The sequence below is a fragment of the Clytia hemisphaerica genome, unplaced genomic scaffold (assembly GCF_902728285.1).
Source record: "Clytia hemisphaerica strain Z4C2 unplaced genomic scaffold, Clytia hemisphaerica genome assembly, whole genome shotgun sequence".
Taxonomy (NCBI): Eukaryota; Metazoa; Cnidaria; class Hydrozoa; order Leptothecata; family Clytiidae; genus Clytia; species Clytia hemisphaerica.
The window spans coordinates 682,095-701,995 of NW_027103803.1; the positions used below are offsets into that span (position 1 = coordinate 682,095).

At 34.8% G+C, this 19,901-nt stretch overlaps 1 protein-coding gene across 1 annotated transcript; it reads right to left on the minus strand.

Annotated features, from left to right (window-relative positions):
- Positions 1–1,733: 1,733 nt before the first annotated feature.
- Positions 1,734–7,920, minus strand: LOC136806361 (uncharacterized). The gene is made up of 6 exons (XM_067062924.1): positions 7,862–7,920; positions 6,766–6,902; positions 5,588–5,700; positions 4,741–5,025; positions 3,033–3,754; positions 1,734–2,343 (listed from the first exon to the last, which is right to left on the minus strand). Exons 2-6 carry the CDS (start codon positions 6,888–6,890, stop codon positions 1,819–1,821), a joined length of 1,770 nt encoding a protein of 589 aa, XP_066919025.1. The 5' UTR covers positions 6,891–6,902; positions 7,862–7,920; the 3' UTR covers positions 1,734–1,818.
- Positions 7,921–19,901: the final 11,981 nt, after the last annotated feature.

Here is a 19,901-nt window from a genome sequence, read left to right on the forward strand (position 1 = left end):
GAATTTCTCGGTTTTAGAGGTGTTATATGGCTTCCAAGGCTTTATTCTCAGCCTTATTGGAACATTTTTGAGCTTTTCTATAGATACTGATTAGTCTTAGTCTAATGTTAAGACTCAGAGTTAAAATTTTACCTTCCAACCGTACTTTAAAGGTTTTGGTTTTACATAAGTGTTCCCGTTTCATACCAGACACATATTTCATACCAGGACAGTGTCCGCCTATTTTTATATTATGCTGATATAAGCAAAAAAATATTTTTCTTTTCATCTTTCTGACCAATCTTGCTCCACAACTGTGTCAATCCAAATGTTATATGGACGTTGTGAACGTTAGATAAACGTTGAAAAAACGTTGTGTGTCAGTTGTGGTGGATTAAAATTGATGAGTAAGCAAACTATATTACTCATATTTAAAAACAAAACTTTTAAAGCACGTTGAGATCAGGGTTTTTTAGTTCTCTTTTTTTTCTTCTTTATTTTCTCTTTTTTTTTATGTTTCTTTATTCTGGTTTATCGTTTTATTCTTACTTATTTTTTACGTCGGAAAGCAAAAATGTTTAAAAAATGCACGAAAAGTAGGGGCTTCAGGTAGGCAAATAAATGACATAATGCATTAGATATCGAAGTTAGATATCTAGCGGCCGTAGCCGCTGAATGTAAAGCATCCAGCTACGGTGCGCAAGGTTGTGGGTTTAATCGCGGGGGGGGGGTGTTTATTTGGAGCCTTAGAGTACTTACCAGAAGGTCAAGAAGGGCGCAACTCTGTCTACCTGGATGGCTCTGTGCCCCGTAGCCAGACTCTCACATTTGCACTATAGACACTTTATATAATATGTTGTAGGTTAATATGTATGCTTCAACTTTTTAAATTCTAAAATATATAATTGACACTTAACAACGTATTCTTATAATTCTCGACGTATCCTTTCAGATGGTGGATGATAACTTTCATTTTTGATAAAATTATAAATAAATAACCCTTCAAAACAGTCTTTTATTTAGAATCCTCCTTATGCTAAGCAAGTGCTCATGCCAAGCTCTATTTAAATAATATTTGTTGAACGGGATCCATAGAATGTTTTGTTATTACCATCACAGAAAGCCCGAAAGGATGGATGTTTGCTTTTCAAGCAAAAAAAAGTAAATATCACAAAAAATATTGCTGCTATTGTTTTAAAAGATCTGCGAGGCTTCTTATTGGTCTAGCACTGAAATTCTATTGTGATGTCACGTGACCTAGGATTTCCTACCTAACCTTGGCACACTTTTCAGCCAAAGCACGACGTCTAGCCCTTCGGGCTTTATAAATCTATGATTATCATCACTTTTCAAACCTGACGAAGATCTGCTCTAAACTCAGGTCTAAAGATTGTCTATTTTTCGAGCCAGAAAATTCGGGGGGAATGGAAAAAATAGCACAATATTTTCTAGACAGGATTTGATTATCTGATTATTTTCAGTGAGGGCAAAAATTGTAGTATGTAGACGATTTTTCTAGTGGGAAAAGGTCCTAGTGGGTCTGTAACAAGGGGCTGTTCCAAGTAGTTTTTTATTGTTATCTGGAAATTTTGTGTTTGCTTTCAAAATGGCATCTTTTACTTCATTAGACATTGTTTCAAAAAATGATCAAAAACTAAGATCAGCCAAAAGTTTACTTTAATCTACAGGAAAACCGATTTATGGTCATTGATGGTGACGTCTTAAAACTTGAATTACTCAAAGACATGGTAAAATATAGGATAAAACTTTCTCAAAGATATATTCTGTTAAAAGGTACGATACACACACTGCCAAAAGAAAACAATTTCAAATTTTAAATCAATCAATGAGACAGTTTTTATCAACACCTGTTGCATGTTCACATCCTTTCTTCTCACCATATTTATCAGTCACCACAACTTGTAAGACGTCAGTATTGGGATATTTCCATTTACCGAAAGCATACATCTCACGATCAGGACCACTCAATACTGTTGTGATATCTTGTTTCGTTTCTTCTTTCTTTGCTGTCTGCCAATTCATTTTGTATTTACCAAGAAGACGAAAAACGCCACTCCATTTGTAAACGATGTCGATTTTCTGTCGAAGGAGATCAATCATAACTTGCTGGTTAGCTGGAACCTTAACGGTCACCCATGTTGTATCGGTTACCGTTCTGGTTCTAGTAGTACTGCGGCTAATATCGAACGATGATGACATTGACAGCTGAAAGGAGATTTCGTTGGTGAACTTTTGACCAAAGAAGTTGGCTTCGAAAGATGTTTTCACTCCGAACGTTGTTGACATCGAGAAACCAGAGCCGATAGTGAAAGTACTGGATGATGATATTGAGACAGCAAGAACCTGATGGGATATACGAAAAGAAAACAATTGTTATAAATAAAGAAAAAAATTCACACCCACGATAACCTTGAGAGTCGCTAGGAAAGCACCTGCGGACACCCCAGAAACGAAAAATTGTCGATTATGCCTTACAGAAAAGACCAAAATCGCCTGCTACACTGAAACAAATTTGTTAACAAGAAAACTGAGGTTATCGCCAAATAACTGACTAATAAGTATAAGTGCTGACACTTCTATCGGCTGACGTAATGTCGTCAGAGAACGAAAAACTGAAAATTGTATACTCTTAGGTTCCAAATAAACGGGGGAGGGGGGGTGAAAAATTTCGAGATTTCAATAAACGGGGGGGGGGGGGGCTAATTGCGGGGGATTGGAAATTGTACTCCTGAAAACCCAAAAATAAGGTAAATGTAGGCTAAAATCAGGCTATTTGGAGAAAAATAAACACCTTTGGCAGCTGAAAATATTCTTAAAAATTTATAAACAGGGGGTCCTAAGAAGGTCAAAGGGTCTTTGGAAAATTGTCGAAAAATCAACAAGCGGGGGATTGGGCGTCTATTTGGAACCTAGGAGTATGAAAACTTTTTTTCAAAACGGCTAGTTGCTGATATTTAAACTTTTAAAGATTTTTAAATCAATCTATCTTGCCCTTCGTGAGAAAACATAAAACAAAATTAACATATTTTAACCTTTTTGCATTCATAAGCATAAGATCTTGGCATACAGATAACAGGGATATAATTTTTGACACGTTCGGGTTTCGAAGTCAAAGGATCTGATTCGTCTTCCATCTTGAAAGATACAGATTCCAAACTTGCCACATCTTTTAAACTATTAAGAGATTTGCATTCGTAGGTTTTACTTTCAGGTGTAAGATCTCTCCCTTCCATGGTGCATTCTTTCAATTGTCCTTTGTTTGCGGTGTCCTTGAGCTTGATGGACAGTTTTGGGTTTTCACTGACAGCCAGGCTTTCCATTTGACAACATTTGATTTGATTGACGCAGTGTAAACCATCACAATCACCTCGTTCCATTCCAGCCATGAAATATCCGGATCGACATGTAGACCAACCTTTATTATCTAAGGATGAAGATACATCGTGATTATAACATTGTCCCCATTGTTCTTTTTGTTTCTTGGGTCGGCAACAATGGAATTGGGCAAGATCGGAGATTTTTTGAGCCCCTGGTTGCGTGAAGACACCAGACATAAAGTATCCTTGTTTACAAGTTTTCCAAACCGTTCCACTGGTGAAAAGAAAAGCAAATTGATAGTTGCAAACTTGATCTCCAGGCTCCTTTTGGCAACTTGCATAATCGATTCTTCCAAGAGGATCAGACGACGATCCACTGTATTGGTTTTCTCTTGATAGCCCATTGATGTAATGTTCCTTATTGCATTTCGACCAGCCTAAAAGATATATAGTGAAGTTATATACACTCTGAAAAAAATACAAACTAGTGACTAACCATAACGAAACCCAATATACATTGTAGAAAAAGGAAAGAAATGAATGGTCCAATGGTCCCCTTATATCCGGGGGGGGGGGTGGGCACTTCAAGTAAGTGACCTACCGGACGTGCAGCCCTTAAGGGTAGGTTTTTTGGACTTTGGAAATTTGAGAAATTTGAGAAATTTCAAACAATTTTGCCCTGAAAAGGGCCCAAAATTTCAAAAAATTGCACTATAATGGTCGATTTTCAGCCAAATTTTTCCTGCACTGTAATTTTAGAGATCTGATTTTTGGCTGAATGTACGGTCGTTTTCAAAATCGAGTGCCCCCCCAGGCCTTATATTTGGCCCTAGAATCAAAAAGGTCTATTTGGAAGCCCTGTATCAAAACAAGATAAACACTTTTTATAACAAATGGCCTGTTTCAGTTGATTTACCTCGATCGAATCTCATAGTGTTTCTACATGTTTCTACACTAATACTCTGTATTATTTCAAAATTCTAAATATTTTTAGCATGCTTTGTTTATTTAAACAAGTGTGTTATTTATTTAAAATTTTGCAAAAACTAAAGACAATTTTAGTCAGTACTCCCTAAATATGTTATACGCCTATCAAGCTGACTTTATTTTCACCGATAAACGTACCCCTGTCTCGCAGCCCCGGTGAAACTTTTTCCTACAGCTACAACGGGGATGAAAATTTCGATTGAAATCTCAATGGGGATAAAAATTCTATTGCTCCAAGGTTAAAAAATCTAATGGGGATGGTTTCGGAATGCTATTTCTGCAATTTCAGTAATTATAGGGTTGAGATGATAGAATACTGGCACACAACGTTGTTTCAACGTTCATTTAACGTTATATGGACGTTGTGAATGTTAGATAAACGTTGAAACAACGTTGTGTGCAAGCTGGGAAAGAATGCTTTTAATAAAAGTCTAACCTCCATTCTCGATAGAAGATCTCCAATCGGCATCGTAAAGTAATCCAACATGTCTCAACATTGAATTATGATATCCCATATTCGTTTGCCATTTATTGGCCAGTCTTCTCAACGTTTGTTTGGCGACGTCAATATCTCCTACCACGCTAACGGAGTATGCGTTGGGACCTCCACAGCAGCTCTGGACATCATGGCATGGTGTATATGAACGACATCTTGTAGAACATTCTTGATTGACTACTTTTTTTCCTCGTGGATAAATATTGGAACAATGACACATCTGGCCTGTAAAAAGAATGGAACAGTTCTGGGCTACCGTAACTTAGTCTAATGTCGACATCGCTCTACTAGTCTCGACACCCTTCTTTAGAGACAGGAATATTAGGAAAGTCGGTATCGCTAATAGACAAAAAAATTTTTTCCAATCGATCGCCAAGTAAAGAAAAACAGTTTCCATCAGCGATTCCGACCTTCCTATAATTCCTATCCCTAAAGAAGGGTGTCGAAATTAGAAGAGGGATGTCGACATTAGACCAACTTACGCTACTTAGGATAAGTATTTGTGATAACATGACGGTCACAATTCTAGTCATTAAATTTGATTAAGGGAATGCGCTTAAAAATAATTGATTTTTAAATGTTCAAACTTACCTCTGGAATGTATTGTTTTAATCTTAGACTACAGATTAATCTTAGGTCTTTATGATTTAAAAAAAGTTGCAATAATGCTGAGAATATAGCCTGGAAGCCAATAAAACCCTTCCGAATAAAAGAAAGAAGCGAGAATGAAATGCGATTCCCCAATATCCTAAAGTTCTCAAAAATCTTATGTACATTAATTCGGTACCTTTAGTAGCGGCGAGCACGTATCCTTTATCACGACAAATTTCTTGACATCTGATATTGGAACTTTGATGAATTCCCATGTCTGATGAATCCAAAGAACCCGGTGGAAACATCCTGGGAAAGAAAATTAGTTATGATCTGAGCTTTTATAGTGTAGACTGTATTCATTTTTGACTTGACATAACCCAGCAGAAACAACGTTGTTTCATATACGTTCGTCTAACGTTATCCCGGGGGGAGGGGGGCACTGGGTTTGCGGACTGACGGTATGTGCGGGCCAAAACTTGGCAATTAAAATTGCACCCTTACAGTGCAGCAAAAATCAGTGAAAATCACACCCTTAGAGTGCATTTTCCCCCAAATTTTCGATCCCTTTCGTGCTAAAAATGGTCAAAATTCTAGCATTTTTGGTCAAAATATCTAGATTTTTCAAGAATTTTCTGAAATTTCTACCCTTACAGTGCATCTCTAGTTTTTCCGACCCTTACAGTGCATTTTAAACATATTGGAAAAGGTACCCTTAGGACCCGCACATACCCGTCGGTCCTTTTGCCCAGCTGCCCCCCCCCCGGGAACGTTATATGGACGTTGTGAACATTAGATGGACGTTGAGACAACGTTGTTTACCGGTAGGATGATTATAACATAAGAGAGAGATTTAAGACTTAAGACTTACGATCTCAGGAGGCTCAAATTTGCTCTAATAAGGCTTGGAATATAGCCTAGAAGCCAACGAACTCCTCCAAAATCAAAATATTTAATGAAAGAAAGTTAAAGTGCCAAAATAGCAATTTTCGCCCGAACTTTGAATTCTGAAAAACGTTGAAATACACTAAAATCTCAATATATTTTGACCAAAATCTTATATACTTATGGCGAAATGAACAGCATATGGTTTGAGTTTAAATTTCCCAGATCTTAATGACAGTTGAAAACACAGCCAATCAAATGTTGTTATTTTTTCACTGCCTATAGCCCTATAGTCTCTTAGAAAATAAAATGCTGTTGATTTATTTTTAGTAATGGAGGAGAGAGAGAGCACTAAATTTATTGCCTCAATTGCTTCTCAAAGCTCTAATTTGCAAAATTGCTTTTAACTAAAATAGCTGATAATTTCAGAAAAGCCGACTATCAAAAAGTCAAAGACAAAGTACAATGACAAATGGAAAACCACCTTACCTGAAGCAACCTTCTACACTGTAAACACTTGCTGAACGTTTGGCGATGCGTGTTCTGTTGTCTTTACTCTTGACTGAATAGAGCACAACACCCAAAAGCACCATGGTTTGGAGTAACATGTTCATTTTGTCAAACTCCTAAATCGAGACATACAGAGTTAACTGTATAGTGGGGTTGTTTAGCATCATTTAAGGGAAAAAATAAGATCCAGCTGAATCTTTCTCCAGACCTTCTCTATAGGATTTTTATGCCTCAGGAAAAAATCCCCTAAAATCCCACTGGTGGAACATCCTTTTTTTGGAACATTTCTTTTTTCCCCAGGCAAAACCCTAAGGGCAAAATTTTTTGAAAATTTCAAACTCATTTTCAGACATTATCAAGTATACCATTCGAAAGCTCTCGAAAAACTAGACTTTTAAACGGGTAAAGCCGATTTCATTACCTAACTAAAGATAATTCACGCAGAAGATGCTATAGATGGTCAATTTTAGACCAAAATGTGGCGAAAAGTGGAACTTGCGCATGAAATATCTCGAGTTAGGTAAGGAAATCGGCTATAACCGTTTAAAAGTCTTATATATAGTTTTTCGAGAGCTTTCGAATGGTATACTTGATAATGTCTAAAAGTGAGTTAGAAATTTTCAAAAAATTTCGCCCTTAGGATTTTGCCTGGGGGAAATAGAAATTTTTGTCTCTTGTCCAAATTCACAGGACAGAAACAATCCTGGCTCACAGCTCCAATGGAACCTTTTCCCAAAGTAGCGATTAAAATTTCTAGCGAATGCCTGATGGAGACAGATATTTTGTAGTTCTGTTGTAGAAAAAATCCATTGAAGTATCAATTTCCTTAATTTTCAATGGGTATATGATAATAAAGTCAATTTTCCGGTGGCCCTAAAATTGTAAAGTATTTCCCATCAGAAAAGAAAATTTTGAAATTTTCCAGTGAGGCGTGGGAGTTCCACCGTTCTGTCTGTGACACAGGGGCGTAAGAAAAAGGGGTGTGAAATAAGACAACCACCCAGTCACACTACAACCAAAAGCATCGATGTTTCTTGACTTTTGTCGTAACTTTATACAGAGAAAAATTACCTACTTTTTTTTACTAGATCACTTCTTCTTACTCTCGTACACCAAATAAATGAAAATATAGGTGACTGACGTTCGTTTATTCTTCAATATATTTAGGATAAATAAGCCATACGATGGAGGTAGATGCTCCGATAGTTCTTCCTTATATGACAAACAAGAGCACTCCTTCGTTTATATCAACAATAAATTGAGTCGTCTCCAGTCCTCGTAGGACCACAGATTGATAAACTAAATTACAAAGGGTCTGGGTATGATCATTGAAAATCAGCTGTTTAAAGGTAATTTATTGAAACAACTGCTTAAACATTCGTTGTAAATTTACAAGTGATAGTAAATTTACTTTTGCTGTGAGTACTGTTATAGAGTATTACATTTTTTTTAAAATGAAGTATTTGAGAACAACGTCGCTGATCTTAGAAGTGCTAAGTTCAGAAAGACATAAGATAACTCAATTTGACCCTAAGAACAGGATAAGAACAAGTTAAGGCTAAAAGTGCAAAAAATATGAGGACAATATGAGCATCATAAAAGGGTTACTAGTTCTTCTAAAATAAGTGTATGTATTTACTACACCCCCTTCTCACAGACCCGGTGGAAATCTTTCAGCCAGTGAGGATAAAAATAACGGACTGAAACTCAATGGGGATTGATATTTCCATATTGTTTATGGCTGGGGATTTCACTTCTTTTGTTTTCAAATCAAAAAATTCAGTGGGGATGGAAAAAATAGTATCATATTTTGCAGTGATATAATAAGGGTATATTGCCGAAAAGAAAACAGCCGAGCTTCATCAAAGACTTACTCGGGGGGGGAGGGTATGCATAGCACTACTTCGTCACATATCCTTACTTCGTCTCCTATTGTTATTTTCTTTTCTACGTCATAATATATCCTTAAAGATTAAACAGCTGAATAAACATGGTTTCTGCTAGATTATTGTTAATCATTTAAACAATCAATTGGATAAATTCTGAGGCGTCCGATTTATGGAGTTTGTTTGTTGGTTGCCTGTAAACAATGCCAAGAACAATATTGAGTTGTTTAGAGTAGAGTAAAAGGGCTTCGTTGACTCCATTTGAGAATTCCAGTAGTGGAGTGGAAAAAGGGGCAACATCTTCACGAATGTATAATGCAACACCGCCATTGTATCTACCATGTTTGGCTTTTTGCTATGCACAAGGGGCACTCAAGTTAAATGGCCTACCATACGTGCGGCCCTTAAGGGTCTATTTTCCAAGCTTCGCAAAGTGCGAAGAAAAACTGCACTCTAAGGGTGTAAAGTTTGGAAAATCTGACCATTTTGCATGAAAGTAGTCAAAACTTTTCAAGAAAATGCACCATTATAAGGGTCGATATTTCCCTCAAATTTGTTTAAATTTTCCAAAATTTTCTCTGCACTCTGTAAGGGTCCGATTTCAAAGGCCTAATTTAGGGATGAACGTTGTTTTGAATTGAGTGTCCCCCGAGGACTGGTTCATATTCTAAAAAAAGAGTAAATATATGAATATTTTTCTGATTTTATGTATATAATTCAATACTGATTCTAATTCAATTGAATAATATTCAAAAGATTGTCAAGGATAAGTTTTGTCAATCAATCGACAACAAAAATGTTTTCGTCCTTTTTTTCAGTAATACGAAATCTTCTTCTTTTCAAACTATCTTAGAATATGTAATTGGCGCATAAAATAGGATATATTTTTGTTTCAAGAAAGAAAATTACAACATTTTTTATTGTTATTGCTGGTCGTTGCATCCACAACTACTTCAAAATGCAGGAAAAAGGTAAGTTACCTTACAAAGTGTGAACAAGGAAGACTCAAAAATGAAAATCGCCCATTGACAAAAGTTTTTTTTAATAGTAGAGTCAACCAATACCAAACAGTGGAAATTTATTTTTCTAGTAAAATCTTAGACCATAATGAGATAAATCCTTTCGTTCAAAAGCAAAAATGATGTGCAAAGAGTTTTGATTTTTTTTCAGATTCCAGTGAATGATCATGGTATTCAACCAACCACCATAATCAGTGAAGGCATGTATTCCTGTTATTTTAAATGTCAAAATCTGAATTTTTCCGCTTTTATTCGGGACACACTGTATACTTTAGGAGTACAAACTTTTGCAAGCAGAAATTTTCGTGATTTTTGCGAATTTTCAGGAAAGTAAATGTCATTTTAAACTCTTAACAAGGATATTCGCAAAGGTTTATTTTCATTTTTATCCTACGATTCACGAAAGTTTAAAATGTTTTTTCCTCAAATTTGCAAAAGTAAAATGTTGTAGATTTCAAAATTTTACGATCGTGAAAGTTATTTCTGCTTGCGAGAGTTTGTGCGCCTAAAATAAATGCGATCTCTAATAAATTTCCCATGGGATTCTTTGCAAACTTTTTCATTTTCCAGGGGGTATCCACGCATTTTCAAGAATTTTTTTTTGATTTGAAAAGTTTCGTCTACTCTCCTAATATGAAAATTTCATGGAATGGCCCAATAGAGGCCATAACAAGTGCCACATTCTATTATCAAAATTTTCCTGAATAACCCCAGCAGCACACAACACTGTTTCGACGTTTATCTAATGTTAACAACGTCCATATAACGTTAGTTGAACGTGTTGAAACAACGTTGTGTGCCAGCTGGGAACCCTCCTCATTTACACTATATTTTCAATATATCTTTCAGCACAAGAATTACATGCGAACAATTTACTTCTTTTCATTCCCATTCTTTCCACTGAATGGAGTGTACAATTACAGTTCAAACTTCTTTCCGAGCATGCTGGTGGAAGATGGTGTAATATTATGCATGTTACAAAGGGACAGAATAGGGATGTTTACGGAGATCGGGTACCAGCCATTTTCTTTGATAAGGTAAGCTTTTCTTTTAACATTTTAGTATACTTAAAAACTTATACCTTAATATAAATGGAATTTGCACCCTCACTAAAATTAAGTTTCTTCAGGATTACCTTATTTTCTCTCAAGCGTTAATTTTTAGACAAAAAAGAACCCATTGAACCTAATAAGTAGGTCAATGAGATTTTAAGCTCGATTTTTTGTAAGAATTTTTCTAAATCATGGTGCCATTTTCAACTTTCTCCCCATTTGCCCAACTCGAAAAAAAAGAAGAAGAAACCGGCAGCATCACGATGGAGCGCATGACGTCAGCTGCGCGGAAATTAACACGCTTGTAATTTGTTCATTATAGTAGGGCCGTGGGCGTTTTTTTTGACAGGCGCCTTCTAATTCTCCAATCGCCGTCGGCCATTTTGAAGTAAAACAAAAAATTAAAAAATAGCACGCTAAAAGCGAATTTTCATTTGTTATTGTCTCCTGGCCAAACTTAATGTTAGATTAAGTGGGGATCAATTCTGCTCGTCAAATTAGTTATCACTTTAATTAGGTACTTTCATAAGATATTCTCTATCCTTATTTACTCTTGACAGACTGTATTTTTCATATAACCGTATAAGCTCGAAACCAGATTTATGCCGGCATTCTTATGCCGTCTTTAGGGACAAGCTGGAGTTTTTACAAGATAGAGAAATGCTGAATTTTGCAGAACAGGATCAATTCATCCTTTGTTTCTACAATGTTTAAAATTACAAAGTTACAGTCATTGAAATACTGAATATATCGAAATTCTATCAAAAAAAATACACCATACTCAAGTCCCAAAGTCCCGAATTGAAATACATCAACTTTCTGAAAGAATTTTAAACTAACCCAAAGTCCCAAGGTCCCAAAGTCCCGAATTGCAAAATATCGAAAATCTATTTTAAAAAAATCACACCATACCTATGTCCCGAAGTCCCGAATTAAAATGCATGAACTTTCTGAAAAAAATATTACACCAACCCAAAGTCCCGAGGTCCCGAAGTCCCGAATAGCAAAATATCTAAAGTCTGTTAAAAAAAATCACATCATACCTAAGTCTCGAAGACCCGAAGTCCCGAATTGAAATATATCAACTTTCTGAAAAAAATATTACACCAACCCAAAGTCCCGAGGTCCTGAAGTCCCGAATAGCAAAATATCGAAAGTCTGTTTAAAAAAATCACACCATACCTATGTCCCGAAGTCCCGAATTGAAATGCATCAGCTTTCTGAATAAAATATTACACCAACCCAAAGTCCCGAATAGCAAAATATCGAAAATCTATTTACAAAAAATCACACCATACCTATGTCCCGAAGTCCCGAATTGAAGTATATCAACTTTCTGAAAAAAATTTTACACCAACCCAAAGTCCCGAAGTCCCGAAGTCCCGAATAGCAAAATATCGAAAATCTGTTTAAAAAAATCACATCATACTTAAGTCCCGAAGTCCCGAAGTCCCGAATTGAAATATATCGAAAGTCTATTTAAAAAAGATTACATCATACCTAAGTCCCGAGGTCCCGAAGTCCCGAGGTCCCGAAGTCCCGAGGTCCCGAAGTCCCGAATTGAAATACATCAACTTTCTGAAAAAAAAATTACACCAACCCAAAGTCCCGAGGTCCCGAAGCCCCGAATAGCAAAATATCAAAAATCTGTAAAAAAAAATCACACCATACCTATGTCCCGAGCTCCCGAAGTCCCGAATTGAAATAAATCAAATTCAGAGAAAATAAATACTACACCAACTTAAAGTCCCGAGGTCCCGAAGTCCCGAATAGCAAAATATCGAAAATCTGTAAAAAAAAATCACACCATACCTATGTCCCGAGGTCCCGAAGTCCCGAATTGATATAAATCAAATTCAGAGAAAATAAATACTACACCAACTTAAAGTCCCGAGGTCCCGAAGTCCCGAATTGAAATATGTCAAAATTCTATCAAAAAAAAATTACACCAACCTAAAGTCCCAAGGTCCCGAAGTCCCGAATTTCAATAAATCAAATTTCAGAGGAAAAAAATTGCACAAACCTAAAGTCCCGAAGTCCCGAATTGAAATATGTCAAAATTCTATCAAAAAAAAATTACACCAACCTAAAGTCCCGAGGTCCCGAATTCCCGAATAGCAAAATATCGAAAATCTGTAAAAAAAAATCACACCATACCTATGTCCCGAGGTCCCGAAGTCCCGAATTGATATAAATCAAATTCAGAGAAAATAAATACTACACCAACTTAAAGTCCCGAGGTCCCGAAGTCCCGAATTGAAATATGTCAAAATTCTATCAAAAAAAAATTACACCAACCTAAAGTCCCGAGGTCCCGAAGTCCCGAATTTCAATAAATCAAATTTCAGAGGAAAAAAATTGCACAAACCTAAAGTCCCGAAGTCCCGAATTGAAATATGTCAAAATTCTATCAAAAAAAATTACATCAACCTAAAGTCCCGAGGTCCCGAAGTCCCGAATTTCAATAAATCAAATTTCTGAGAGAAAAAAATTACACAAACCCAAAGTCCCGAAGTCCCGAAGTCCCGAATTGAAATATATCAATTTTCTGAGAGAGAAAGTTTCCACCCATGTCTCGTCTTAATTGATTTTTACCCCTACTCTTTTCATACTATCTCTGCCACCTCCCTTTACATCCATCTCACCCCTTTCTCACCCTCCCTTTGCATCTATCTCACCCCTGTCTTCATGTATATATCTGTCCCCTCTTTACGCGTCATCTCATCCTTATCTCGTGTTTCATCAATCATTTATTCAAGCCCCTCTTTTTGCTTGAGTTTCATCCCACCCGTTTTCTTCTTTGTGTGAATATTTCACCCTTGCCTAATTCAACAATCCGATCTCCTGTCTCACCATGTCTAATCTATCATTCTCTTTCTCCGGCCCTTTTTCAACTTTAGTTCCACCCCAACCGTTTTCCTTCTTTGTGTGAAAATTTTATCCATGTCCATTTCATTAATCTCACCCCTGTCTCACTGTATTCAATTTATCATTCATTGTCTCTGCCCCTCTTTCACCCCACCCCTTTTGATAGATTTCCAATCTTTCTTTATGTGAAATTCACTAAAGCCTCCCCTCTTTCCACTCGAGTTTCCCCCAACTTTATGTGGAAATTACACCCTTGTCTATTTCATCAATCACCCCTGCCCAATCAAATTTAATCAATCAGTCATTTCCCCCGGTCCTCTTTCTACTTGAGTTTTCATATTTCCATCGGGACTTCAGGACCTTGGGATTTTTGATTGGGGTAACTTTTTTTCAGACTATACTTTGGTAAATTTCCATTCTGGACTTCGGGACTTTAGGTTGGTGTAATTTTTTTTCTCTGAATTTGATTTAATGAAATTCGGGACTTCGGGACCTCGGGACTTTAGGTTTGTGTAATTTTTTTCTCAGAAATTTGATATATTTCAATTCGGGGCTTCGGGACCTCGGGACTTTCTTGTTGATGTAATTTTTTTCTTCATAAGTTTGATATTTCGGGACTTCGGGACCTCGGGACTTTAGGTGAGTGTAAATTTTTTTTCTGATAGAATTTTGATATATTATAATTCGGAACTTCGGGACCTCGGGACTTTGGGTTAGTGTAAAAAAATTTTTCTGATAGAAATTTGATATATTTCCATTCGGTTGGTGAATTTTTTTTTTTCAGATAGAATATCTCAACTTATTCTGTTTTTGCATTCTGTGAAATACACATCAAAAATCATGGCCGACGTTGTAAAAACTCCAGCTCATCCGCGTCTTTAGCGCTTTAGATAGCACGATTAAAAGAGCGAAAAACGTTTAAATTTTAAACAAAGTGAACAAAATAATTTGAAAATGTGATTTTTTTGGTGCTTACTCTCAGGTTCCAAATAAATGCCCCTCCCCCGCTTGTTAATCTTTTGAAAATTTGCCAACCCCCCCCGGACCTTATGAGGACCCCCCCCCGTTTATTAATTTTTAAGAATGTTTTCAGCTTTCAAAAACAAGGTACTTTATTTCTCTTTAAATAGCCTGATTTTAGCATTACCTTATTTTTGAGTTTTCGTAATTACAATTTCCACCCCCCCCCCCGGTAATTAGGTCCCTACCCCAGTCTAAAAAAATTTCCAAGCCCCCCCCCCCTGTTTATTTGAACCACCTTGTTTATTTGGAACCTAAGAGTAAGTGCCATCAGTCATTTCTAAAAAAAATTAAGAAAATTCGCTCCTTCAAGCTTTAAAGGCTTAAGACTGCGCAGACTTGACTGAACGATGGAAAGGTGCCCAGTGGTAAAACTTCCATTCAATTCCCAAAAAACAGCCAAAATTTCAAAAAAATGGATATTTGTCAAATTTTTGCATTTTTTTGACTTTTTGGCATAATACCTCGCTAAAAAGACTCAGTTTTGAATTTCTTGACTATGAAGCACAATCCAATTTCTACGACTTAGATAAAAAATTACGATTTCTAATTCAAACTGGGTATTACAGGAGAGCTTCGCCCTCCTATATAGCCCATGTGAAATACACTTGACATGTACACGGAAAGGGTTAAATTTCAAACAAAATATTGTTCTTTTTTCAATTTCAGTTCAATATGATAATTTCAATACAATCAGCAGTGAATGGCATTATAAGTTATAATGTTTTCCATACGATCCAATATAACACAGAATACAATATGGAGATTCACCAGAGATACAAAAGTGGAGGTGTTTACAAATATTCCATCCTTTTCGATGGGGAAGAAATCCACTCAACCAATAATACACAAGCTCGACAATTTTATGGCATGGAAGTTTACATTTCCGATCCTTGGTATAACGCATGCATTGGTTTGGTTAAAAATGTCAAGATCACTAACTTTCTATAATTTCATATTTTGACAGACTGAAGCACATGTTGTACTAATTTAAAGGTATTTATTTTTGCGGGGATTTTAATTTTGGTGGATTGGTGAAAAACCTTTTCAGAAGAAATTTAATTGAGTGCTTGCTGGATTTAATTGTTTTTTAAGACTGAAAACAGAGTGAGTTAGGATGAATGCGTCAGACTAATTAAAATTTTATGGCTCTGACTATAGTCAAAAAATTTGTTAAGCGCTTTGAAGATTAAACCTTTGTTTTGGGTTTCTTGACACTTTTAACCACTGTCTTTACAAGTTGTTTGGTAATTCATCTTTTCAAGAGTAATTCAGAATTTAGTTACAAAAACAAGGCAGAAAACTAAATTTTATACATGGCGCAAATATCAAAAATTCACTATGATGGTCGGAAACCTTAAATCCGCCAAGATTTCCTAATTCATTATGGTGGAGAATGTTATTCAAAACTTTGAATTGTTGAAAAGTAACGAAGAGAAATAAGAATGAAGAAATTTTTTTTCGACTGACTGGTTGAAAAACCATGACATCAGATTTTTTTAAAACATATTTTCAACGGTGTATAGCTTTTTAATATATGAGTAAATACGTGATGATAAACTGTTGAATAAATACCATTTGAAAACAAAAGTATAATTTCAGTTATTTTATTGATCTTTTTATTCAATTAGATTTCTACTCTTCAGTTATTTCAAGATGAAGATTATCTTCCTTTAAGAAGTAAGAATCAACTTCAGCCAAGGAACTTAATGCATGTCCCAATTTATTCGAAATATTACGATATTCTACATCCAAATACACTTCCAAAAATGTATAGTTTATAGGGACTGGAACTGGGGGGCGAACAATTAATGCAATTCTTAGACATGCATTAAGTTACCCGAGAAATATCATTAACCCTATTAAGCCCAAGCTTTTTTATTTTTCCCAGCCGGCACACAACGTCAAAGCAACGTCCATGTGACATTCATAACGCCCAAATAACGTTATTTGAACGTTAAAACAACGTTGTGTGCCAGCTGGTTTGTATCCCAAGGGGGGGGCTAGAATCTACCACTCTCGATTACATTTGATCTAGAAGAGCTATGACCATGAAATTTGGTACAAATGTTTTCCATCATGACACAAATTTGCATGAAGAAAAAGAAATGTAATGACGTAAAACCGATGATGTCATCACAAAATTTCCATCTGTCGGTAAAAGCCAAAAAAAGCTGTCGTTCAAAAGGAGATTTGGGTAAAGAGGATAAGAAATGCGCTATTCATCTATTAAAACCTAAGCTGTAGAATATCTTGTTTCTATTGGAAATTTCTGCGGCCGATCGATTGTTTTCATTCTGAACCAATCAGAGCGCTTGATTCGTTATGCGCATAACGGCACAAGACTAGAAAGTACAAACATAAAATGACAGCCGTGGTAGAATTTTTTTTTTTTTAATCGGGGATTTAGAGATTTTTTATAAGCATTTTTCAACTTTTCAATTTTGCAGCTTTGACCAAAATACTTTCCTTATAGAATGATCGAATCATTTATACATACTGTAGCTTAAAGAATTTTGAAATTTGCATTATAAAATTTGCATTATAAAACAAAAAATGAAGCTTGTAAAACTGGAATAATTTCTCGTTATTTCTTGGACTAGAGTTTCTAAGAAACAATATCATGGAGGGTAACAAATTGGAGGACAGGAAAAAAGTAGAACTTAAAAGAAAAAGAAAAAGAAACGATGATAATTCATGATATCAATGCTAGAAGATATATCATGCATCTTTCTTTAAGAACTTTATGGCCGTATGAACTCGAGACAATAAAGGATAAAATAATCCAACACATTATTAAAAAAAATACAATAGCTGTACAAAACAGCTCTATCTAGGGATTTCCCCTGGTATAATGAAATATCTATTTAGCAAATAAAACAGTTCAACAAATAAAAGTGCATAAATTAAAAATAAAATATCCTATCTGAAAAGAAAGCATAATAGAGGATCTTTTAATTGTAAATGCGGCCAAAAATGGGTTTGAAATTTTTTCTAAAAAAATTAAACTCAAAAGGGTTTTTCTATGATTCACCTTCATTTATAACACCTGGGAAAAATAAAGATGTATTGCATGAAAAAATCAATATCACTCATGACTTTACTTGAAATAAATTGAGAAGATATAAAAAAGACCAAAACCATACAAACCGTACAAACATAAAATGGCAGCCGTGGTAGAATTTTTTTTTTTTTTAATCGGGGATTTAGAGATTTTTTATAAGCATTTTTCAACTTTTCAATTTTGCAGCTATGACCAAAATACTTTCCTTATAGAATGATCGAATCAATTTATACATACTGTAGCTTAAAGAATTTTGAAATTTGCATTATAAAATTTGCATTATAAACAAAAATGAAGCTTGTAAAACTGGAATAATTTCTCGTTATTTCTTGGACTAGAGTTTCTAAGAACAATAGATGGAGGAACAAATTGGAGGACAGGAAAAAAGTAGAACTTAAAAGAAAAAGAAAAAGAAACGATGATAATTCATGATATCAATGCTAGAAGATATATATCATGCAGTCTTTCTTTTAAGAACTTTATGACCTTTATGAACTCGAGACAATAAAGGATAAAATAATCCAACGACATTATTAAAAAAAATACAACAGCTGTACAAAACAGCTCTATCTAGGGATTTCCCCTGGTATAATGAAATATCTATTTAGCAAATAAAACAGTTCAACAAATAAAAGTGCATAAGAATTAAAAATATAAAATATCCTTATCTGAAAAGAAAGCATATATAGGACTCTTTTAATTTGTAAATGCTGCCAAAAATGGTTTGAAATTTTTCTAAAAAAAATTAAACTCAAAAGGGTTTTTCTATGATTCACCTTCATTTATAACACCTGGGAAAAATAAAGATGTATTGCATGAAAAAATCAATATCACTCATGACTTTACTTGAAATAAAATTGAGAAGAATATAAAAAAGACCAAAACCATACAAACCGTACAAACATAAAATGGCAGCCGTGGTAGAATTTTTTTTTTTTTAATCGGGGATTTAGAGATTTTTTATAAGCATTTTTCAACTTTTCAATTTTGCAGCTATGACCAAAATACTTTCCTTATAGAATGATCGAATCAATTTATACATACTGTAGCTTAAAGAATTTTGAAATTTGCATTATAAAATTTGCATTATAAAACAAAAAATGAAGCTTGTAAAACTGGAATAATTTCTCGTTATTTCTTGGACTAGAGTTTCTAAGAAACAATATCATGGAGGGTAACAAATTGGAGGACAGGAAAATAGTAGAACTTAAAAGAAAAAGAAAAGAAACGATGATAATTCATGATATCAATGCTAGAAGATATATATCATGCAGTCTTTCTTTTAAGAACTTTATGGCCTTTATGAACTCGAGACAATAAAGGATAAAATAATCCAACGACATTATTAAAAAAAATACAATAGCTGTACAAAACAGCTCTATCTAGGGATTTCCCCTGGTATAATGAAATATCTATTTAGCAAATAAAACAGTTCAACAAATAAAAGTGCATAAGAATTAAAAATATAAAATATCCTTATCTGAAAAGAAAGCATATATAGGACTCTTTTAATTTGTAAATGCTGCCAAAAATGGTTTGAAATTTTTCTAAAAAAAATTAAACTCAAAAGGGTTTTTCTATGATTCACCTTCATTTATAACACCTGGGAAAAATAAAGATGTATTGCATGAAAAAATCAATATCACTCATGACTTTTCTTGAAATAAAATTAAGAAGAATATAAAAAAGACCAAAACCATCCAACTGATTTTTAATTAGTACATTGATTCAGATTTTATAACTTGAAAGCTGGACTATTAATTCTAATTTCTCTCTTTGAAACTGATTTTTTCAAAATCTAAGAATTAAGAAACAACCATTCCTATTTCATCAGAAAGAAGAAAGATAAACTTAAATTTTGATGGGTCATTTAGTAAATTCGATTCATTAGATCAAAAGTTATGCTCAATCGAAAAAAAAAGTTACTTTCAGAAAGTGCCCGAAAACGTTAAAAATCGACCTTTAACTAAGTAGAATTGTAGAATTTAGATAGAAACATTTTTGGAGTCTCCTGGTTTGTTTACATTTGGTAATTTTGGCCCACATGTTTCCTGGCTCTGATGACTTGTTTCGACCATCTTTCCAGGGACAACCTGGATACAAAACAAACATCCAAATAAATACTTATAAATGCTTATAGTGACGCAAAATTTTCAATTGGAAATATTTTTCCAAGACTGTTCCCAAGAGCTGAAATTAACATACA

Excerpts from the sequence above, each read along its gene's own strand:
- LOC136806361 (XM_067062924.1), bottom strand. The coding sequence starts at position 6,890 with ATGAACATGTTACTCCAAACCATGGTGCTTTTGGGTGTTGTGCTCTAT. Across the intron at positions 5,701-6,765 it reads AGTGTAGAAGGTTGCTTCAG|GATGTTTCCACCGGGTTCTT; the intron begins GTAAGGTGGTTT and ends TTTCTTTCCCAG. Across the intron at positions 2,344-3,032 it reads ATGCTTATGAATGCAAAAAG|GTTCTTGCTGTCTCAATATC; the intron begins GTTAAAATATGT and ends ATATCCCATCAG.